The sequence below is a fragment of the Urocitellus parryii genome, chromosome 2 (assembly GCF_045843805.1).
Source record: "Urocitellus parryii isolate mUroPar1 chromosome 2, mUroPar1.hap1, whole genome shotgun sequence".
Lineage (NCBI taxonomy): Eukaryota > Metazoa > Chordata > Mammalia > Rodentia > Sciuridae > Urocitellus > Urocitellus parryii.
The window spans coordinates 182,398,283-182,422,211 of NC_135532.1; the positions used below are offsets into that span (position 1 = coordinate 182,398,283).

Genomic DNA, 23,929 nt, shown 5'->3' on the forward strand with positions numbered 1-23,929 from the left:
TTTATCGGGCAGAGGAGGTAAAAAACCCAGAGAACTGACACCGTGTCCTCCCCTGCCACGTAGCAGTGGTAAAGTCCGCAGCTCAAATTCCGAGAATTGAGCTCTGTTGATTCTTAGAACTGGGGTTCTTAGAAGTGGTGATGCAAGAAGTTTCTAGGAAAGGCCGGACACCAGGTGATTATTGCTGTTGCTGCCGCCGCTGCTGCTGCTGCCGCCGCCGCCGCCGTTGCCGCTGGTGCCGCTGCCGCCGCCGCTGCTCATGATCATTATTTTACCTTTTAATTCTTTTTTTTTCCGCTTTTGCCAAATGCTTTGGCTCCAAGTTTCCTATGTGTATCTATTGATATAAATGTATATATTTATTTATTCTAGCTGTCAGGTGTTAAAATAAATGCCGAATATTAGTCCCACGTCTCTCCCACTCTAGGATATAGATTTATATATAATTATTATTATTATTTTGTTGTCTTTGAGGGAATCGGCCGGTTTGGGGAGGCTTTTGCCACCCTCCCTGATGTTGTTTTGGTTTTTGAAAAGGAGGTTGGAGGAGAGAAGGAGGGGAATTTGGGGGCGGCCGGAGCAGAGAGGACGAGACAGTGTTTAGGGGGTGATTCTGGCAAGTCTGGGGGCTGTCTGGCCTCAGACGGCGGAAAGGACGCGCGCTCGCGCTCTCGCTCTTTCTAAAGGCTGCTGCTTGCGTACGGCTTGTGATCTCGCTGGATTCGTGCGGCTGTGTTTTTTCCCTCTTTTCTGGCTTGCAAACTGCCTTCCTTGCTCCTTCGCTCCTGCCTCCCTTTCCCTCCCTCCCTCCTCCTTTCCCTAGCCTCTCTTCTCCCGTCCTTCTGGGTAACTCCGGGAGGCGAGGAGGGAGGCTGCCCGCTTGCTCGCCCCGCTGGCTCCCTTCCACCGGCTTCAGTCCTTAAGATTCCCTGCCTTCCAACCGAACCGAGATTTGGGAGGAAAAATACAAGCGAACTCCTCGGGTGTTTTTTTTCCCCCACTCTTTTTTTTTTTTTTTTTTGGTCATAAACCCAGATGAAGTATCGTGTCTACTACTTCCTTTCAGAGCCGTGATCTTCCTAAGGAGAGACGAGTGTTTTGGTGTCCCCTTCCCCTGTGTTTTGGGAGGTTTAGCTTGGGGGGGGGGGTATTGAATACTTTGAAAATTAATCTTTCTTGGTTGTAGTCAAGGGAGTCGGGAAGCCACTGCGCGCTTCCTTTGCCCATCCCGAGAAGAGAGGCTGACGGCCGGACAGGGATGTTGGGGGTGGGTAGGAAAGGGGTGCGTGTTTGCACCTGCGACGCCTTTCGGTGTGCGGGGACACAGGGAACCTTGACAGGACAGCCCAGGAGAGCGAGAAGGTGGCGGGATTTCTGGCGGCCGCGGTGTTTGTATTTTGGGCGCTGCGTGACTCTGTGTTGGCTCTCAATGGTTGTTCCCTCCCTTTCCTAAATTTTATATTCTTTTTCCCCATGTTGCACGTTCCGTAAAAAGGCAGTTGTGGGCCTGAGTAGAGCGGACGCCAGACTTCAGATTCCTAAGGTCCTTACACTGGGCGAGGGAAAGACAAACAGAGCTCCAGCCCGCGTTCCCTACGTGCAAGACCCGGGAGGAGAGAAGGGCACTTTGTGGCTATGGCTGGGGGACCCGGCGGGAGGAGCGGGCGCAAAAGGGAGACCTTTGTGAGTGATTTTGCAAAAATAGATTGCGAGGTTGGTTGGATCTGCAACCTGTGGCTCTTCTCGAGGGAGTAGGAGTGGGGGAAGCGGCGGCGACGGCGGCCTGGGGCGCGAGTGGGTAGGGAGTTGGAGCTTCGGAAACCGGCTGCACTGGGGTGCAGCAGGAGCAAGGGGCCACCCCGCTGCCGGATGTAGTGACAGTGGTAAATGTCTTGAGAACTATGGGTTGCGTTGCTTTTATGATACTGTGCTATTGGAACCCTGGAGAAAAATGGAACTAATGTTGCAATGAGTTTTAAAACTCCCCCATGAAAAGCAAGAGCACAACCCAACAGATTTTCTAAAAGAATCGGGGCGGGGGGGAGACCCTTTGTGTGGTGCCCACTTATATCTGCGTGGTGGGGATGGTGGAGGTCCTGACAGTTAAGCTGAGGAAATGACCTTAAACCGGTTGCTGAAAGTCCAGAGTTGTTACAGGGTCCCTGACTGCTTCAGACAGCCAATCACCCCCCTAGGAAAGTGATTTAATCTTTTATGAAGTTTTTTTTTTTTTCTCAAACACTTTATAGTTTCCAGGAGGAAAAATTTAAACACTTTTTTTTAAAGTAAAATGACTGTCTGTAGATGCAATTTTTACTGTTCAGAAAAACAAAAAGAAAAAAGAAAAAGAAAGAAGAAAAAAAGTGGGGCAGGAGAGAGGGAACCAGGGAAAGGGTTGTTTAGAAATACAGTTTGTGGCTCTGAGAGATGCCACTGGCTTCCTTTACAGAGACTGCCAGTTTCCCTTTTTCTTTGCAAGGTGTGTGTGTGTGTGTGTGTGTGTGTGTGTGTGTGGTTTTAATAAATAACTTTAAAAAATAAAAGAAGGGCCGGCAAGATTCATCAGGAGACAGGTATCTATTTTGCTCAGTATTTACTACCAAGAGCCTTTGGCACTGGAACAGAACCTCGTAAATCTGCAGCCCAAGTTGAAGTTCATCTGGCCCTAATCCACACACTATTCCTGGAGGTAGCAAACATGAGCTCAAAGGAGTAAGGTGAAATATATACTTTCTTGAAAATATGTACTTTTTTTTTTAAGAAGAAGAAAAGATATTTGTGTCTGGGGTCAGAAATGAACAGAAATGAAATGAACAGAAAGCACCAGGAGATGAACATTATCTTGCTAAAATGACTGCAATTGAGTCTTCAGGCCAAAATAGAAACCTGTAGATAGGAAATACCCACCCCCCAAGTTTATAAATAGAAATTTCCAGTATCCTATTTGGAAGCATTTCCAATACTGCATGCTGGAACACTGGTTGATTTTAAGGGTCTGTTGATAGTGACAATAAGGCTATATGCTGTTCATAAAAACTAGGTGACTTGAAGGAGGAGACAAGCCAGAAAAGTGGGAATTCTCCATTTGTGCTTTTGCTGTCCTCAGTTTTGAGGGGTTTTACTCCGATGCTTTCTTTAAGAGACTGTTATTCTGTTTTTAGTGGACAGGAATGGAACTCAACTCTTGAGCTGTCAATTGCTGAGCTCTTGAAGAGTTCCAGTCATGGGTTGAGTAAATGGTAGCCATGACTAGATGTCAAAATCCTTCCTTCCCTCTATCCCCTGCCTGGTAGCCACTCTCAAAACCCACTTTGTTGTGAAAAACTTGTTTCAGAGGAGGTGGTGCGGCAGCGCCACCCCTCGGTGGGTAAAACTATGGCAAAAGTCAAACATTTTTTTAAATATTGTGAAATGACAATGAGGCGTCCCCCTCCCCGAGAGATTAAAAAAATTAGCGCAGATAAAAACTAACTTTTAAAGGAAGCACTTTGCAGTTGACCTCGTCAATAGAGAAGAACGACCTTGCTTTCCAGCTAGGATGGTGGCATAAAAAGAGAAACGTAATTCAAATAATTCAGGGGAAGAATTCTGGTGGGGGGTGGTGGTGTAGGGAGGGGGGGAGGCGCAGCGTGGTTGTGTGTGTGCCTGGTGGGACTTAAGTAGGCTAGTTCCCCGGGTGGAGGTAGCTCCCTTTTGCCTTTGAACTTGACTTCTCAGGGGACCTGAATTTTGCTGCCTGTCTGACTTTGACACAAGGAGGGATGTTTTTGGTGTAAAATATCGAGGTGGCTGAAAGAGCTGTAGTTTGACCGGTGGTATATGGGGTGTGTGGTGATGGTGGTGGGGAGAGGTTTGTGGATTCTATGCAGCAATGGTAGGCTGGTTAGCAGCCTCCTGCGAGTCAGAGTAGTGTGGCGCGTGCCGGTTTCCTGCACTGCGCAACAAGTGGGAACGCCACCGCAGCGGTCTGAGCGTAGTGGCGGGGCTGACTGGTTTCTCTTCGCCCCAGTGGAAGCCAAGAACCGCTCCTTCCAACCCTCCCCGCCTCCCACTCCGAGATCACAGCCCTTCCAAAAGACCATATTCGGGGCCCCCCCTCCTGTTTAGCCAGGAGCAGTAAGTCTGGTTGACCCTGGTCTTTGGTCTCCAGAGCCCCTTTCCTCCGTGACGATCATGAATGAGTTTATTCTCGACTCTCTTTGCTGGCCGACAGTGTGTGGCAAGAGCCGTTCTGCTTTTTGAAGATGAGAGCACCCTTTCTTTCCCTTCTTAGTAATTCAGCTATTTTTTTTTGGGGGGGGGGATCAACGTATAGTACACAAAAGCCTATCCAGATAACATATTGTGATTGCTAGGGGCGTGAGCATCGAGAAGAATGGAATTACACCAGTAAATTAAATGTTTACCAGTTTTGTTTTTGGAAATAACCACACCCCCCAGTCCTAACAGACAGGGATAAAAAGGAGTCGGAGTTTCGGGCGTGGAAGGTTGTACAGCACGGAGATTCTCGGATGGACTGAGTCTGCCACCTAGTGGTAGATGGTGGTCAAGGTCCCCCGCCTTGGGCTGGGGGCTGACCAGTTTATCTTTGGGTCTCCCAGTATCCTGACTAGATACTAGGAATGACCGGGAGGGCAGTCTCCAATGAGGATAGCATCCAACCTCCTGACTTTTGAGAAGACAAAACATTGGAAATGCCCCGGCTGCTCTTTCTGTCCATAGTCGCTCAGCGATCAGCTTCTATCTCAACTAAGAGAAACAATAACTCTTTGAGGACATCATCTACCTGTGGCTATGGCCCCTTCCCTGGGGAAAAAGTCGGTATTAGAAAGATGGCATGGCAAAGTTCAGGAGATTTAGGGCTTAATTCTTTTTTTTTTTCTTATTTATTTATTGGCAGTTGAGAAAACAGGCTTGACAAGGGGACACGTTAGTATAGTTAGTGACCAAACTAGAACTAGGACCAGATTGGAAGCTTCTGAATCTCAGAGCTTAACTTAAAGTCAAAGACGAATTTATCTCAGCTCCTTTAAAGTACCTGAAGGACAGGAACAGCTGTCAGAACCATGACTAACTTCTTGGGTCACCCTAGCAGACAGCACACATTGGAAACGTTTCCCAGAAGTCCTGGGGAAATTTATTTATAAAGCATAGCCTAAGGTTTTCAAAAACAGATATAAAAAGGCCTGCAGTAGTGCCGAAGAGCCCGCTGTCTTAAAGCTGGGGGTGGTGGTAGTAATTCATGGCCTGGGGCGGGGGTGGCCAAGGTCTAGTCTGCAGAGTTGCAGAGGTGGCTCTCGAGGCTCACATCTGGACCCAGAAATCCCTTTTTCCAATCCTTATATCCTTTGCAAAGCATCCTGTCTATAAATTTCAAGTGTGTGCACGTTTATGAGGAGGGGGCATAGATAAACAAAGCATAATCCTAGAATTTGTGCCCCAGCATCTATTCAGTAAAGTTTTCTCAAAGCTCTTAAAATGGCCCGTGCGCATTCGCGTGCTGGCGGCCTCTAGCGGCTGCCGGGGTGAGGCGCAGCGGTCTCCCCAGCCCAGGCCCGCCTGAATCAACTTCAGCCTTTCCCACTGTGGGAGCGGTCGGAGGCTGTGTCGGAGAAACGCGCCTCTGTTCGGGTTGGAAACCAATCTGGGGACGTGTTTGAAGGGCGGTCAAGTTTGACTCATCGCTTTCCAAGGACAGTTAGTGCCTTCCATCTTCATTAACGTGAATAAAGACCTTGGCTGACTTTTGTCCAGATCAAATTTTAAAAGGCATTGTTTGCTTGGGGAGATCATGCCTCTCTCCTCCCCCGCCAGCCTCTATGCAAAGGCCGAGCCCAGTCCCGCCAGGATGGCTGGGACATCTCTGCCCCTGGACATGTTTGCTGGCATTGTCTGTGGGGCCTTCTGGAAAGCTGTCTGGAGCCGGGCGCTTTGGAAGCGTCCCTTCAGCAGCTCTTCTTTAGATCTTGATGATAAAACACATCCCTCTATTTTATTGCATTTCCTAGAAGCTTGCAGGCTTGCAAGAACGCTGTTGGCAGGAAACGTGATAGAAATGAAAGGACATAATGTCCCCGAACACCTTAGATACCCAAAGCAGCTGCAGAGGCCACTATGCTATCAAACTTGCTTTTTATCTACTGTCACCTCCTCCACCCTCCCGCTCCTGCCCCTCCAACCCCCTCCAACCCCCTCCAAGAGCATGAAGAGTGCCCCACCCGTTGGGGGGGGTGGGGAGCGGGGAAGATACCACGTTTTGACCCTAACACCTAATTCCAGACCAGGGTGACAAGACCTGAACAACAGCTCTTTAGATAGACTCCGCTGGGAAAGGGAGCGTTCCAGCAGGAGCCCTGGTGGGAGTTTCACTGCGACAGCTCCAGATTTATTAAAATTCCTTGTCCCTGTCCCTAAACAGTGATTTTCACTTTCAAATTCCCCTATGGAGTTTTCAGCGAATTATTGGAGTTATTAGATTACCAATAATCCAACCGCCGGCCCGAATAGAGAGCAGGGGGAAGGGATGAAGGCGTTTTCCAAATCTCTCTGGCCAAACTAGGTCAATGGGAAGGAGGGGCGGGGCGAGAAGGGGCTTGTCGGTTTCAAACCTTGATGGAGAGCTCTCTCTAGTGTTAGGCAGCGGTAAAAACATGATTAGGTTTGAGCTCCCGGAACCACGCGACTCCTAATTTCCAATAAGTACATTTACTTAATTTTACTCCCCAGATTCTCACCCTTATCCCACAAATCCCAGCCTTCTACATCACCTTTATCCCACCCGGCAAAAGGGCGAGAAAGTCATAAAGTAGGAGTTTAATGTCAAAAAGGCCCTGTCTTTGAGGACCGACCCTGACCCCGCCTCCGCCGCAGAAAGATTTTGCGGCGGCGTGTGACGACACTAGCTAGTTTTAGATCTGGACTGAGGCCTCTAAAGCTGACTTTAGCGTCCTCTACTACTGTCCTGAAAGCCCCTTCAGAAGCCGACTACCGAGACCAATTAGGAGATGGAGCCCTGGGATTTTAATTCCTGCGAAGGCGAGGCAACTTTGGAGCGCGCCAGTGCGCGCGCTGGCGTCTGCGCCCGGGCCTCTGCAGAATCCTAACCCGTCTCTACGGTTTCAAGGAAATAGGATTCCGAAATCCCGAAACCTGGCTAGGTTAAGCCTGGTGGCTCCTGTTCTATAGACTGAGCGGAAACCGAGCCGAGCTGGGTTCCCTTTCTTGCTAACGTAGGTGGCATAGGCTTTCGGTTTAGCTTTCCTCCAACTCGGCTGGGTCGGACAGACTGCAGAGAGACTGTCAGCTGTAGGGACTCAAAATCTGTTTTACCTTGACATCTCATCTAACCATCCCCTTTAACAGAGCGTGAGAGGGAAGCAAGCAAAAAAAAAAAAAAAAAGGGGGGGGTGTACCCAACGACCTACCAGGCAAAGGCCAGAATTGAGCAACCCAAAGGCATGATTGGATCCAAACTCCTGAGCCTCTGATTGGATCCAAACTCCTGGTTTATACTGCTACTAACTTTACGACTTTCCCCATTTTTAAATTGTGGGGGAAGGGTTGGGCTAGGTGCATTCAGAGCCCTGGAACCCGCGCCGGAAAGGGATTTAGGGGAAAGTGTGCCCTATTCCCCGCGAGCCTTCCCCTGCGGCACCCCCTCCGGGTGAATCCTCCGCAGTCCGCTCCGTGCAGGCAGCGATCCTGCTGGCCGTCGGGGGCCAGCAGCTTCCTGGAAAGTTACTTCTCATTGGAGACGGCGATAGGGAGAGAGTGTTCTGTGAAATCCGCAGAGCTGAGATCGACTACGTTCCGGGAATGAGAGGGCTGTGCCATTCCCCTCACTGCCCCCTGCCTTGGCGGAGTAACAGGAAAAAAAAAAAAAAAGGCATACACAATGTTAGCTACCGAAAACTTATTTGAATGTAACGAAATTAAGGGCCGCCGCAGTCATACCATCTGGCCTCCGCCGCGCCTTCGGGGTTTGAGGCGGATGGGCAGCGGTGCCAGCGTATCGCCCGGGGCTGGGCGGTCCCTGGAAGACAGGTACGGTGTGATGGGGGTGGGCGAATCTGCGCAGGCTTGCCCCGGCGCGCAGGACTCCTGTTTGTGCTGGTGTGCTTGAGCGAGCAAATGGGGCTGTCTGGTGCCAGCCCAGTGGAGGAGGCAGGAAAAGGATGGGGTCTTTCGTATTGGCTCATTTGCTCTCTCTTAACCTCATCTCGCTTCTTGCTTGTCGCTTTGCTCCTCTTCGGTCTCTCACCCTCTCCTTTCTGCTGCCTTCTCTCCACCCCTCACCCCATTTTTTTCTCTCATGGGAAACTCCTTTAGAGAATCTGCCTTCTCAAGATGCCAGAGTGAATATACACAAGGAAAGCAGCAAAGTGGGCAAAAGGTGTGGGGGTGGATTAAACAACGTTTAGATCTTCCTTGGTGGTTACTGCAGCCTGGATTGGGTGGGGAGTTTGGGTGTTGGCGATCCAGGTATGGGCCGCTACAGTTGTTAAGTTTCTCTTTGATGATCCTGCTATTGGTTGTTTTTTGTGGATTGAATCTTGTGGGTGGCCTTGGTATGGCTGGAACTAGTAGAGGAGGTTTGTCCAGGACTTTGTTAGAGGTTGGCTTTGAGATCCTAGGCAAAGTTCATACCTGGCTGAGTGGTGGGGAGCGATAATGTCTTCCACAATATGTCAGTGCTGTTATAAGATAAAATAATGGATGGGAAAGGACCAAGTTTAAAAAAAAAAAAAAAAACTAATATCAGTGATACTTCCACGTGTGCAGCGTCCAGAGGGAGAGCAGTGTTGTACACATCCTCCTTAACCCACACCTCCTTAGTTGTGGGATCTTTTAAGACAAAGTTAGCTCCCAAAGGAGTGAACTTGAAGGGGACATGTGCTTTGTTTTTGTCTAGATCAGGCATAGCTTAAGGTGAAAAGCCCAAGACTTGTCTGACACTGGCCGGGGAACTGTTTTGTTTGTTTCAATCTGAATCTGGAGTGAGTCATGGCCACTTGTCCTGGTGAAATGGCAAATCTGGGCTTCCTGTGGTTCCAGAAGTCTGGGACTGGAAATCCACAAGTGAGCTGGTGGTTGGGCTGGTTAAAGCACAGCCTGGGTATTCTAGAAGTGTTTGAGGATCTCTTCCACGAGGGAAGAGGAGAAAGTTTATAAATAAACTTTAAGTGTCCGCAGCATTCTTTTTCAAAGGAGACAATCCTTGAACTCCGGTTAGGACCAAATTTTACCCATCTTTAGTTGAAATAGGGAAAGGAGGAAATCAGGTTCTTTTGTCTTTTTCTGTTCTCTCCCTGTCCCTAGTTCCTTCCCTCACTCCTCACATACTCACATGCACACACTAACCTTGAAGCAATGAGATTGAGTGATTGGCACTTGGGACCACAGAGAAATGTCAGAGTGTTTGGTTACAGACTCAAGGAAACCTCTCATTTTAGAGGGCTTATTTGGTAAGACTCAGCAGCCTGGAATGGGGCAAAGTGTTTGTGTGGGGGAAGGAACTTAAAATGAGATTCACCCACCTCAGGGTGCTGTCTTGCATGTTCTACAGCACGTAGGCTGATTTGGAAAGGGAATAGGAATTTGAGCTAGAAGACCTAGGGCCAGGCCATCAGCCATCTGCATGGCCCAACATGACCTCATTGGCCTCAGGCCCCTTAACCTGGAAAATAACTCTAAAGGACTATATCTTTTAAAAGGGGGAAATATTGCTTTGTTTGGCAGCTCACATTTGAGGGTAAATGAGAGTCTTACACCTATTCTTTTAATGATTTTGTTTGAGAGAAACTGGTTTGGAGAGAGTACATATTTCATTAAATCTCTAAGGTTTTGTGCTCCCTGGCCAGTTCTCAGCCACACCACAGTTAAATCTTTCACTAGCAGGGAGAAGCACAAACTTGGAAGCTATGCCACACTGTCTGGTCTTTAATCAGGGAGGCAAGAGAGGGGAAGCTGAAAAAGAAGGCAAAGATACTCAAGGAATGCATAGACAGGTCACCTCAGGTTGTATTCTATAGACTTTGTATTCAGTCTTAAATGTTCCAGAGAATCAGGAAATACTGCCTGGATGTTTGTCTTGAGCAAGACACTTGAAGCCGAGTCTCAGTTTTGCCACTAGTGAAATAGGGATAAAGATATTGACCCTATCAGGCTGGTGGAATCATTTTAAGACTTGAAAGATAATATTTTAGCAGGCTTTGAATAATGTCCAATGTTTCCAGCCCCTGAAGGATCATCATCATTAATATTAAAAGAACTACTTTTCTTATTTTTCTTTCCCAGAAATCCAAGTGACCTTTAGATGGTATAAATTTTTTACTTCGAGCCAGGAAATATATGCGTACATTTATATGTAATTAATGTATACGATTGTTTTCCTAGTACTCAGGGTACAGGCATTATTATTGCATAGCTCTGGGTGCCTGTTGTTTCTGTAAGAGCAGAAGTGGAATATGTTTGCTAGCTTGTGGTAAAACCGCACCAGCTGGCAGGCTGCAACTACCAAAGCAAAACTAACTACATGTGTCCTAAAATAAGACTATAGTGGACAATCTTACATTCATTAAATCAATTTCTGTTTGCTCTCTTCTCTTCTTTGCAGTTTTTAAGCAAAATTTTGGACTGTGAAGCAAGGCATTGGGTAAGTAAATCAAATTATGTGCTTTAAAATTTTGTGGACAAAGTGCTTCTTTTTAATTTTGCCAATGCAGCTATTCTGTGAACTTTGCCACCTTCTTTTGATGAGGCAAAGGGTAACCAATTCGCCTGTATTACTCTCAACCCTTACCACGGCACTGTCTTCACACTGTTGCATGGGTCAGTCATTCCCTCTCCTTTCTACTTCAAACTAACTTAGCCACTTACTATGCCCCAGAAATGTGCTAGTACTCCAAAGCCTAAGAGAGGAGAGAGATGGAATAATGTAATGAGATACTGATGAAAATAGCTGTAGTTTTTGAGAACATACTATGGTCTAGGTACATTAGCCCAAATTTTTAAGATTAATATTCCCATTTTGGAGAGCCAAAGACTGGAGACAGTTAACAATCTGCTCCAAGTCACAGAGCTAGCAAAAGACAAAGCTGGTGTGATAACCCTCAAAATATGGCTTCTCTCCATGACAACATACTCACAGTGGTTGGCAGAGAATTTGGTATGTGGGATAAACGTTCAACAAATAGTCATTTCCTTTTCACTAAAGATTTTTCTATCTCAACTTATTGGATAAAGATTATCAGCTATGAAGAATAATACCCAGAGGTGGGCAATTAATTGTTCAAAGATGAAACCCTGGGGACCAGATTTGCATTCCCTACCTCAGCAGGTTAAGTGACCTGTTCTGGTACTCATGGTAAGCAGGAAACAGGAGATTGGCTTCTTTTTTCCAGGTGAAGACAAGATGGCCTCCCCGGCTGACAGTTGTATCCAGTTCACACGCCATGCTAGTGACGTTCTTCTCAACCTGAATCGCCTCAGGAGCCGTGACATTTTGACTGATGTTGTCATTGTGGTGAGCCGTGAACAGTTTAGAGCCCATAAGACAGTCCTCATGGCCTGCAGGTGAGGGTTCTGGAGGGGAAGGATGGATAAATAAGAGGGTGCTGGCAGCCAGAGATGTGGAACACGAAGGCTTCTTGTGGGGTCTGGGATGACATCTTACTTGTCTCCAGATCTCAGCACATGGTCTGCTGTTGAGGACTCCCAGAAAGCACATGAATGAATACACTTTTAGAAAAGAGTTCCTGTTCTTTGTACATGATGGGGGAAGAACTCATGTGCTACCACAAGAAAGGATATGTTTGGGGTGAACAGGGAGAATAACTTCAGTTGATGAGTGAACAAATGAAAAGCAGAAGAGAGTCTTTAAGTTGTTTAAGCAAGTTAATTCAAAAATCTTTTGCTCTTTTATGCTATAACGGTTTTTATTTTATTCTAAAACCCTATTTCCATGGGTATTCAGAGTAGAGGAAGAGCTAGAATGAGCCAGCTAATTCCTCATATTTGTCAAGTGCTTCAAATTTTCAGAGCAATGTTATATTAAATAATCTCCCTAGATCTTCCAGTATGTGTTGTATGGATAGCACTATATCTCCATCTTATAAATGATAAGAGCAAGGCAAAAATAGATGAAATTTTATAGATTCAGGGATCTCTCCTGGTACTAGAGAACTTATCCAATATCTACTCTTTTTTAAAAAAAAATAGTGTAGGGAGCAGAGTTTACAAAGATATAAAAATATTAGTTAATGCTTAATGAGTGCTTACCACATGCCAGGCATTATTCAGTACCCTTAACATTTTCATGCTTACCTTGATCTTAGTGTTTCCTCTACTTTGCAGGTAAGGAAACCAATGTTCAGAGAAGTATCTTAGTCAACATTGCATGGGTATTATTGGTGAAAGTCTAGCTCACTTCTAGCACCCCACCCAGTAAAATTGAGATGACAGCTTATAATTCTAATTTTTAAATGAGTATTCTTTCTTCCACTAGAAACCATGGCACCTGTAGTAAATGCTTGAGCTTTGATTTGAACCTTGTAGAAATAATTGATTTTTTTGATAATCTGTGGGCTGAGAAAAACAGTAGTGTATAGCCATATTTGTATTTATTTGTCACCCATATCTAAGTTGCTTCTAAAAAGAAAAATAAAACAATCTCTTAAAAAAAAAGTAATGCAATGAAACAAGAGGGGAAATTCTTATCCCAAGGATATAGGCTAAGAATAGTTACTGCAAATGAGTGCTAAATTTAACCCTGGTAATCCTTGCAGTTAAGACTGAAAGGAAAACAGGTTCTGTGACTTTGAGAATATACTTAACTTCTTTGATCTTAGTCCCCAAATTATAAAGGTAGAGGGGGTTATGAGGAACACAGGATAATGTATGTAAAATGCTTACAGACTCTCTGGCATTGGTAAGCTTTCCGTACGTGGAAGTTGTTATTGATTGCCATGAGAGTTCTGGAGCTCTGCTCTGGGAAGAGAATCTGAGCATTAGTGCTACTGTAAAGGAATGGGGACTCCATGTGTCTACTATAGTGGGACATTTGTTTGTTTTCCAGTGGCCTTTTCTACAGCATCTTCACAGACCAGCTGAAATGCAACCTTAGCGTGATCAATCTGGATCCTGAGATCAACCCTGAGGGGTTCTGCATCCTTTTGGACTTTATGTACACATCTCGGCTCAACCTTCGGGAAGGCAACATCATGGCTGTGATGGCCACAGCTATGTACCTGCAGATGGAGCACGTTGTGGACACTTGCCGGAAGTTTATCAAAGCCAGGTAGGCCATCTTGGAGGGCAGAAGGGATGGTTTCTGATCATAAACCCTTGATAATTTATGCATACAGGAAGAAACTGTCCTCCATAATTTGCCGCAACCTGCATTTCCACTATTGTTGCACACTTCTTGTGCCCTTCTTAACTCTTGCACCCCAGGTAAACTTGACTCCTTGCAGCTGTCCAGATCAGACCTGTGCATTATGGCCTCTTGTTTTCTTCCAGTCACGTAGTATGCCTTTTCCTCCTACTCATCCTGCACAACTAAGCTCGGATGCTAGCTCCTCCAAGGAAGTTTCTCTGATTACCACTCATTCTCTCTCAGCTCTTTCTCTGTGACCTGAAACAATTTTCTGGTCCTTTAGACCTTTGTTCTCTTTTAACATTTGCATATGATTTTTAGTTCTCCTTTAGATATCTATTACAACAGTTTACATAAGTGCTTTTGTTCCCTGCCAGACTGTGGGTTGCTCAAGTTCATAGGGACTACTTTACTGATGTCATCCTACCCCTATTAGGGAGGACACTTTTCTTCTTTTTCTTTTTTTGTACTGGGGATTGAACCCAGGAGCACTTAGCCACTGAGCCACATCCCCAGCCATTTTTATTTTTTGAGACAGGGACTTGCTAATTTGCTTAGAGCCTCATTAATTTGCTGAGGCTGGCTTTGAACTTGTGATCCTCTTACCTCAGCCTCCTGAGTCGCTGGGATTACAGGAATATGCCACCATGCCTGGCAGGGAGGACACTTATTGAATTAAATTGAGTTCACTAGGTTGAGTCCTTTACCCAAGGAATGGTAAGACATGGTCCTCACTGCATGGTAAGGACCCGGAGATGATCAGCTTTGCAAAATGGAACAGAGTCAGGGCTTCACTTCTTCAGAACCATATGATCTAGCCACTCTAGGGTGATTGCATCCTAACTCCAAAGAAGGATTTGCAGCCTGGGTTTGATCACTTTGAAGAACCAGGATCTCAGTGTTTCCAGAGCCACAGAGTCTACCTTGGATACTCAGAAAGCTCCTCTTTATGGCCAGTTGATTCTGGTTCCTTTATCCTTCATGCACTGGTTCTAGCTCTGTTAATTGTGATCATGTTGAGCTGGCCTACTTTTTCACCCACATTCTTTCAAGTATTTGCAGCCAGAGTTCTTTGTCTCCTGTGGGTGATAATGGTGGCAAGATCATCAATACTGTCATTTATAAGCCCTTTCTACAGGTCAGGCCTTGTGCTCATAATGGTTTAGTAGCTTGCTGTAGGTCATATAGCTGCTAAGTGGCACAGCTGGGTTTGCAAACCACGTCTGGTTGCTCAGAGCCAGAGCTTCTTGTGTTGGCATTTGCTGCCTGCTCTCCATTATAAACTTCCCTACAAATTCTTCCAGCATATGACGCAGGCCCTTTCTTCAATAGAAAACTAGTTTGTCTATAACCCTCTGAAAGTGTAGTACTAGCACTGTATAAATTCTTCCCTCCTTGTTTCCAAGTGTGTAAAATCCCTGCCTTTACTTCCTTGCAGGCTTTTACATGGGTAAAAACAAGATAAGGTTTTTGAAAGCTTTCTATAAGCCATAAATTCTATGATGTCAGAAGAGTTATAGATTCATAGACATCCTTACATATGTGTCTTAAATTTACAGGTTTAAGTCTTACCAGGCACAGAATGTGGGTAACTCACCTCCCTTCTTTGTGCCTTAGTTTCCCCAACTGTAGCCTGTATTACTGGACTTCTGTCGTAACTGCCTTGTTACTGTGTTTCCTTACTCCAAAGTCACCTCCCCTATGTCTAGCCTATCCAAGCACAGACGGGTTATATAACAGTATCACTGGAAGGTGTCTTTTCTCTTTTTTCTCCCCCAGTGAAGCAGAGATGGTTCCTCCCATCAAGCCTCCTCGTGAAGAGTTCTTGAACAGCCGGATGTTGATGCCTCAAGACATCATGGCCTATCGGGGTCGTGAGGTGGTAGAGAACAACCTACCGCTAAGGAATACCCCTGGATGTGAAAGCAGAGCCTTTGCCCCCAGCCTTTACAGTGGCCTATCCACACCACCAGCCTCTTATCCCATGTATAGCCACCTCCCGGTCAGCAGCTTCCTCTTCTCTGACGAGGAGCTACGAGATTCCCGGATGCCTATGGCCAATCCTTTTCCCAAGGAGCGGGGCCTCCCCTGCGATAGTGCCAGGCCAGTGCCCAGTGAGTACACCCGGCATGCCATGGAGGTGTCCCCCAGTATGTGCCACAGCAACATCTACTCACCCAAGGAGGCTGTCCCAGAAGAGGCACGAGGTGACATGCACTACAGTGTGGCTGAGGGCCCCAAGCCTGCTGCCCCCTCAGCCCGGAATGCCCCATACTTCCCCTGTGACAAGGCCAGCAAAGAAGAAGAAAGACCCTCTTCGGAGGATGAGATTGCCCTGCATTTCGAGCCCCCTAACGCACCCCTGAACCGGAAGGGTCTGGTGAGTCCACAAAGCCCTCAGAAATCCGACTGCCAGCCCAACTCCCCCACGGAGTCCTGTAGTAGCAAGAATGCCTGCATCCTTCAGGCCTCTGGCTCCCCTCCAGCCAAGAGCCCCACTGACCCCAAAGCCTGCAACTGGAAGAAGTACAAGTTCATCGTGCTCAACAGCCTCAACCAGAATACCAAGCCTGAGGGGCCTGAGCAGGCTGAGCTGGGCCGCCTCTCCCCACGAGCCTACACTGCCCCCTCTGCCTGCCAGCCACCCATGGAGCCTGAGAACCTTGACCTCCAGTCTCCAACCAAGCTCAGTGCCAGTGGGGAGGACTCCACCATCCCACAAGCCAGCCGGCTCAATAACATTGTCAACAGGTGATTTCAGAGGCGGTCTGGGTCTGAGATCAGGGATTACCTGAACAGGTTCTGGGGTCATTTCTTCTGGTGGATACAGGAACCATGTTTTTGGGGTTTTGTTTTATTTTGTTTTGTTTTGTTTTTTTGCCTGAAATGCTAAGACTCTTAGAAGTGCAGAATTAGTGAGAGATAACATTCCCTTCTATAGAAGAACACCCCACAAATTCCACAGGTACTTCCGATGGTCTTGATGTGGCAGGGACCCTCACATTTCCCATAGATTGAGAGAGTCTGTGGGCTGTAGTACCGAGAGGAAGAAACTGGGCCAGGAGTGGGGTTTGGGCTTGGTTTGACCCTGTCCTGTGCTCTCCTGTAGTTGCTGTTGGAGGCAGACTTGAGGAGGACTCTGAGGCCCCAGAGCCAGCATAGGGCAGCTCTTCTCTCTGTTTGCCTAAGCACAGAGTGAAGATGGCATTGAGGCCAAGCAGAAGGTTCTATCCTGCCCCTGGTGCTGAGGCTGTCTTTATTCTGCCCACAGGTCTCTGACAGGTTCACCCCGTAGCAGCAGTGAGAGCCACTCGCCGCTCTACATGCACCCCCCCAAGTGCACATCCTGTGGCTCTCAGTCCCCGCAGCATGCAGAGATGTGCCTGCACACTAGTGGGCCTTCGTTCCCTGAGGAGACTGGAGAGACCCAGTCCGAGTACTCGGATTCCAGCTGTGGTGAGTTCCCTTCCCTCCCTCCTCCCCCATGGGCTTTGTGTTTCCATTTTATTTGTACTATTCTCTCTGATTGGGAGCAGTTCCTGATTAGAAATCCATTGGCATAAAATCACCAGCAGATCAACCCATTCTTTACCTTTCAGGGAACTGGGCTGGCTGAAGCAAGGGATGGGGTATCAGAGTTAATATGGGGTAATAGAGCCTAAGCAAGCCATCTTTTTGGCTTCATTCCTGCAAGTGTAGCTTTCAGGGCTGGCTATAATTTCCAGAGCTTTCTCTATGCCTAAACCACTGTGTTGCCCTGGCTCCCCCTGACAGGGTGGAGATTCTCTCAGGAGAAGTATCTGATGGTATTCATTCCTGCATACTCTTCAGGTTTTAGCAGGTTCCTAGCATGGAGGAGCTATCAGTAAATGTAGTTGAATTAAGTTGATTGAAGTGAATTATTAAATTCACATTTCTGGGTAGTCTACAATTGGCATCCCCAGTTTTTTACTAGATATAAAGGTCTAACTCTACACCCAGATCTGGCTACTCTATTATGACTCAATAATACCTAATCAGGGTTAAATCACCACGACATGCCATTTTCAAGTCGTTGTAACAAAAGGAAAAAAAAATCAGTTGCTTACACTGACAAGTTTGGCACAGGATCACAGATCTTTAGTCAAAGGGAGAGCAGGAACTGTCCCCTCCCGTCCCCTGGCTGTTTGCCTTGCTCTGCACTCCTACTCCTTCTCTCTGGGCCTCTGTTTCCACTTCCATAGTTACCTTTGGTCTCCCAATCTCACAGAAGTATCTTGGAGACATGAAGTTCAGATAGGTGCCAGATGACCATGAAGTCTACATCATTGATTCCTCCTTCAGTAATCTCAAAGTAAAATTGAATTTGACCTACATCTCATATCCCTGCAATGCTCTGTGTTTATTTTGGGTTATATAATACACTTATGTGAAGCAGACAGCACAGGGATTTATTATCCTGACTTTGGAGATAGAGACACAGAGAGAGGCTCTGAGAGGTGAAGGGGTCTTGCCCCAGGGCTTCTGTGTGTGAATATAAATAAAACTATGACCTGATCAGAAAAGCAAGTTCACTTGGGAGAAGGAAAAGCTTTGCCCAGGCTTCCTCCAACTGGATTAGGCCCTATGAGTACCGACTGATTTAAGATTCAGTCTGTCTCCTTTCTCTCCTCCATGCCTGAGGCTCTTAATGCCTGCGCAAATAAAATCCCACAGGTCCTTTGCTCTGGGCTCCCGTGAGTGTTGGCAGGTGGACTGGGGTTCAGTTTGGCACTGGGTGGCCCCAGAGGAGGGAGGCGTAGAGCCCATTTCCCTTCCTCGCGCTGATGTGGTGTCCCTCCCGCCGCCTCTGACAGAGAACGGGGCCTTCTTCTGCAATGAGTGTGACTGCCGCTTCTCTGAGGAGGCCTCGCTCAAGAGGCACACGCTGCAGACCCACAGCGACAAACCCTACAAGTGTGACCGCTGCCAGGCCTCCTTCCGCTACAAGGGCAACCTCGCCAGCCACAAGACCGTCCACACGGGTATGGCCCTGCCCCTCCTCACTGAGTGCTCCAGGATTCCTAGGGGAAGGACTTAGTGGGTGGGGCAATGGGGAGGCCCCACCCTGTCTGAGCCAGGGCTCTACCCTGCCAAGTCCATTTTCCCTGGGGGATGCGCCCACTCCCGGTACCCTTTGTCTTTCCTTTGACACTCTTTCCTGATTCTCTGCCCTTGCTGGGGATCAGCAGTGTTCATCCCACTGTCCTGGTAAAGAAACTAAGGCTGACAGAGGCATATTGAATTGGGTTTTTGTAAAGCCAGGAAAAAATGGAAGGCCTCATAATGTCCTCCATGGACTCATTCCTTATCATCTCACGTTCCTTGATCAGGTAACTTCATACAACTGAATTGTTGTCCACAGTTTACTTACAAGTGGCCCTAGTATGTTCGACACTCGCCATGAAGGAAGCCTCTTCAATTGGTCTCTTTTATTTGAGCCTCTGCTCAAACCAGACCCCACCCTTCTTGCTATTGGAGTATAGCTGAAGTTTCTAGGAGCGGAAAAATGTTTGTTCTGAAAGAGAGAAACTAGAGCAGCCTGATAGTATCTCCATGGGAGTAAGTGCATTACCACATCAGTTTCATCCAAGGGAAGAGCCAGAAGAGCCTCCTCAGGTCATCTCAATTAGCCCTGCAGGTTCAGGGAGGGAAACTGAGGCCCAGAGAAGGACAGTGTCTTACCCAAGTCCTTCAGGTAGATGATTCTAATGGCAACACTGGTTCTGAAGCCCAGACTTCCTGGACCCTCCCCATGCTGTCCCACATAGAGCCTCCTTTCCATCCACCATGTCATTGCTTGTCTCTGGGCTCTGGCCTCATGCAAGGTGTACTGGTATGTGTGTGAGAGAGGGTGGCAGGCCAGGAACCAGGCCCCTGGATTCTCTGACAACCCCAAAAGAAAGAAAAACTCAACTGGACTCAGATAGGGGCAGTTTGCATGCAAACCTGGGGGCAATGGAGAACTTCTTTATTGATTATGGCTTTTCTTTTTCTCTTTCTCTTGGAAATAGGCGAGAAACCCTATCGTTGTAACATCTGTGGGGCCCAGTTCAACCGGCCAGCCAATCTGAAGACCCATACTCGAATTCACTCTGGAGAGAAGCCCTACAAATGCGAAACCTGTGGAGCTAGATTTGTTCAGGTGAGCAGGGTGGTGTGGAGAAAGGACATTGAGGCTCTAAAGCCCACCCCAGCAGAGCTTCTCATGCTGTGCTCCTCTTTCAGGTAGCCCACCTCCGTGCCCACGTGCTCATCCACACTGGCGAGAAGCCCTATCCTTGCGAAATCTGTGGCACCCGTTTCCGGCACCTTCAGACTCTGAAGAGCCATCTGCGCATCCACACGGGAGAGAAACCTTACCATGTATGTAAGCCCCTGGTGCCCACCGGCTGGCCTGGGAGGGGGATGAGGGACAGCGGAAAGCTGTGCTCCAATCTCAAGTACACAATGAGTGACCATTGAACTAGTGATTTCGAGACCTGGGTCTGGGCCTGATTGTCAAAGACACCCTACTTGACTTCACCTGGTCTCAACGTGTTCCTCTTTAAAGCAGGGGTATTGGATTGTGTGATCTGAGCTTCAAGAAGTCCAGATTATGAATACAGAGATTTTGAGGTCATTCTACAAATACTGAGCACCTATAGCATACCTCTATACTAGGCTAAAAGTACATTTAAGAGTAGTTAAGGTATTTGAAAAGATGCAGTCTTAGAAGTAGGAAGAGGACCAGAAAAATATGATGGTAAAAAACAAGACAAATTGAAGCAGAGAAAAGACCATGTGAATAAAGAGGAGATGGCTGGCTCTGTGGCACAATGCTATGAAGAGGCCATAGGAATTGTGTCCTAGAGCAGGGTCTTGGCAAACTGCAGCCTGTAAGCTATTAGCCTGTAAGCTAATTTTTGAATATGCCATGAGCTAAAAGTGGTTTTTACATTGTAAAAAAGATTAATATTGTGCAACATTGCAAATAATATTCAATTGAAGTTGCAGGGAACATACAATGGTCTTGGAACACAGCCACACTAATTTGTTTGCATACTGTCTGGCTGGTTTCAAGAGTTGATGGCATCACACTTGGTGGTGAGAACCAATCAGTGAATGATCCACTCACATCTCAGGTGTTTTCCTGCAAAATGTGGTATTTATTGTTCACTTGCTTCTAAGACTTTGGATATCTTCTTACTAGCTAAATAGTAAGAAGAAGTTAGTTATCCTCTTAGTGCCTTAATTTCTTCATCTGTAAAATGTGACTGAAAGTAGTACTAACCTCAAAGAGAAGTAATATTAGGTTAACTAATGCATTGAAGTGTTCAGGGTAGCTTGCTCACATAGTGAGAGTATTTATTAGAATTTTGCATGCAGAAGATATCAGAGTTGAGAATGACCTTCATTATTTATTGATCCAGAATCTTTCAGAGGGAGAGACGAGACCCAGAAAGAGAAATGACCTGCTTGGGCCACATAGTAGTGGGTGGCATAGGCACAGTAGACCTATGTCTCCTAAAACCAGAGTTCCTTACTCACTGTCTTGCCCACTTTATTATTTTCTTAATTCTATTTCCATTTTTACCTTAAAACATAGTCTCTGTAAACATATTTTATAACACTCTTTATTTTAAAATTGTTTTAGATATATAAAATTTTCCAAAGATTACACAGAAGGTTCTTATGTGCACTCAGTTTCCTTTATTGTTAACATCTTATTTTTTTGGATATATTTGTCACAACTAATGAATCAATACTATTATATAATTATAAACTAAAGTCCATACTATGTGGATTTGCTTTATATATATATATATATACCCAAACCTAAAAATGCCCTTTTTTTTTGTTCCAGGATCCATTACATTTTGTCATCAACTTTTCTTTCAGGGAACTTTCCTCACTAAAACATCATCACCCATTTACTGAACCAAAGTGAAAAACAGCTCTACTTGCTAATGCTTTGCTAGCTTTCCATGGCATATACCCTAGGAAGGAAGATAGCTGCATTTTTAAAAAGCATATCCTAGACTCAAGAATTTCCATGCATTCAAACTGAGCTAGTCAGGTTGTCTAAATGTGTTTATACTTGTTGTATAATTTGCCTAAGAGATTTGTTCTGCTAGGTGCTAGGAGAATTATCAAGTTTAGTAAGAAGTGGTCACTTTCCTTTCATAGTGTTATCTTCCTGAGGATATTAATGCACGGGGTGACTGTGGCAAGGCTATGAAAAAGAAAGAGATTTTCTTTTATCCTAGAGAGATTCAGAAATGCCTTAATAATTAGGGGAGTTTGCATGTGAACAGTGTTTTTGGGTAAGAATTACATTTATGGACTTAGGGAAGAATTTCTCAAGCAAGGGAAGGGCACAAGTGAGTGATACTTTGGCAAGCAGGGAAGGGACATTTGTGCAATGCTTACTTACCTCTGGTGGAAGTCAATATTCATATGGGTTCTTTACCAGATCTTTCAGAGGAATGAGCTGTCCCAGTTCTCTGCAGGGAGAATCTCCTGGTCTGGGTCTTTGTGCAGTGATGTGTTACTTAGATAGATGTCAGCTAACAGTTTGCTTCTGCCCTCCCTCCAGTGCGAGAAGTGCAACCTGCATTTTCGTCACAAAAGCCAGCTGCGACTTCACTTGCGCCAGAAGCATGGCGCCATCACCAACACCAAGGTGCAGTACCGCGTGTCGGCCACTGACCTGCCTCCGGAGCTCCCCAAAGCCTGCTGAAGCATGGAGTGTTGATGCTTTCCTCTCCAGCCCCTTCTCAGAGTCTACCCAAAGGATACTGTAACACTTTATGATGTTCATCCCATGATGTAGTGCCTCTTTCATCCACTAGTGCAAATCATAGCTGGGGGTGGGGGTGGGGTCGGGGCCTGGGGGGTAGGAGCCATGGCAGCTCCTGGCCCCCCCTGCTGCCATAAAACATTAAGAAAATAATATTGCTTCTCCTATGTGTACGGCGAACCACGTCAGCAAAAAGCAAAATCATTTTATATATCAAAGTGGGGGAGTACGCAAAAGTTCTGACTTGACAGTCTGCAAAATGAGGAATGTATATGTTTTGTGGGAACAGATGTTTCTTTTGTATGTAAATGTGCATTCTTTTAAAAGACAAGACTTCGGTATGTTATCAAAGAGAGGGCTTTAATTTTTTTAACCAAAGGTGAAGGAATATATGGCAGAGTTGTAAATATATAAATATATATATATAATATAAATATATATAAACTTAAAAAAGATATATTAAAAATATAAAACTGCGTTAAAGGCTCGATTTTGTATCTGCAGGCAGACACGGATCTGAGAATCTTTATTGAGAAAGAGCACCTAAGAGAATATTTTAAGTATTGCATCTGTATAAGTAAGAAAATATTTTGTCTAAAATGCCTCCGTGTATTTGTATTTTTTTGCAAGTGAAGGTTTACAATTTACAAAGTGTGTATTAAAAAAAAACAAAAAGAACAAAAAAAGCTGCAGAAGGAAAAATGTGTAACTTTGTTCTAGTTTTCAGTCTGTATATACCTGTACAACGTGTCCTCACGGTGCCTTTTTTCAGACGTTTTCAGTGATGGACGAGTGTGCGCCATCCCTTTTTGAAGTGTAGGCAGACACAGGGACTTGAAGTTGTCACTAACTAAACTCTCTTTGGGAATGTTTGTCTCATCCCATTCTGCGTCATGCTTGTGTTGTAACTACTCCGGAGACAGGGTTTGGCTGTGTCTAAACTGCATTACCGCGTTGTAAAATATAGCTGTACAAATATAAGAATAAAATGTTGAAAAGTCGTCTTGTTCTGAAGGTTTTTCCTTACGTTGAAATGGGGATTTGGATAGATCTGGCTTAGTTAGCTCTTATTCTAGTGGGAAATGCTCTCTGAGGTGGGGGGCTGCTGGCCTGTGTGGCCTTGGAAGGGAGTCTCATTTAAGAGGAGGCTGGAGCTTGTTCTTGGGAGGTTGGCAAGGACCCTCATTGGTCCTAGCCCCTGGCCATGAAGACATAGGTGTTTGTTTTTTTCTTTTTTTGTATGCAGTACTGGTATTTGAACCCAGGTGCTCTCTACCACTGTACTACAGCCTCAGACCTTAATTAATTGGTTGATTGATTGTTGATGGATTTATGGAGTTGAACTTTGGAAGTGCTTTCCCACTGAGCTACATCCCCAGTCCTTTTATCCTGAGTCCTTTTGTCTAAGTTGTTGAGGCTGGCCTCAAACGAGCAATGCTTCTTCCTCGGCCTCCTGAGTAACTGGGATTATAGTAGTGCATGACTACACCTGGTTCAAGCGGGGGAAAGCTCTAAGCTGAGCTTTCTAATGACTTCAGTTCTCACTCTTCTAATACAAACATCTTCGTCCTCTGGACCTTGGATTGCCCATTCTGTAAAGCGTGAAGACTCATCTTGCCTTTTGGCTTCATAAACAATTTCTGTCCATGTGGATAAATGGGACAGGTCCTAGACTTCTGCCCTCATAAATTTCTCATCTTCAGTGCATTTGAAGGCTTTTTGGTGTCTCCTAGGTGATTGATAGTCATCTGTGG

The 23,929-nt window shown here is 46.0% G+C and overlaps 1 protein-coding gene across 5 annotated transcripts; it reads left to right on the top strand.

Annotated features, from left to right (window-relative positions):
- Positions 1-108: 108 nt before the first annotated feature.
- Bcl6 (BCL6 transcription repressor) lies at positions 109-23,176 on the top strand. 5 transcript variants are annotated; one of them, XM_026389340.2, is made up of 12 exons: positions 7,928-8,043; positions 8,329-8,392; positions 9,319-9,464; positions 10,616-10,654; positions 11,403-11,574; positions 13,076-13,297; positions 15,155-16,126; positions 16,647-16,831; positions 18,211-18,378; positions 19,408-19,538; positions 19,622-19,759; positions 21,972-23,176. In XM_026389340.2, the coding sequence occupies exons 5-12, from the start codon at positions 11,414-11,416 to the stop codon at positions 22,113-22,115; spliced, it is 2,121 nt and encodes a 706-aa protein (XP_026245125.1). In that variant the 5' UTR covers positions 7,928-8,043; positions 8,329-8,392; positions 9,319-9,464; positions 10,616-10,654; positions 11,403-11,413; the 3' UTR covers positions 22,116-23,176. The 5 variants fall into 5 exon arrangements, with proteins under 5 accessions (XP_026245123.1, XP_026245125.1, XP_026245126.1 ...); XM_026389338.2 differs by lacking the exons at positions 7,928-8,043; positions 8,329-8,392; positions 9,319-9,464 and adding an exon at positions 109-174; XM_026389341.2 differs by lacking the exons at positions 8,329-8,392; positions 9,319-9,464 and having other exon boundaries at positions 7,934-8,043.
- Positions 23,177-23,929: the final 753 nt, after the last annotated feature.

Excerpts from the sequence above, each read along its gene's own strand:
- Bcl6 (XM_026389338.2), top strand. The coding sequence starts at position 11,414 with ATGGCCTCCCCGGCTGACAGTTGTATCCAGTTCACACGCCATGCTAGT. Across the intron at positions 13,298-15,154 it reads CGGAAGTTTATCAAAGCCAG|TGAAGCAGAGATGGTTCCTC; the intron begins GTAGGCCATCTT and ends TTTCTCCCCCAG. Across the intron at positions 19,539-19,621 it reads GTGGAGCTAGATTTGTTCAG|GTAGCCCACCTCCGTGCCCA; the intron begins GTGAGCAGGGTG and ends CTCCTCTTTCAG.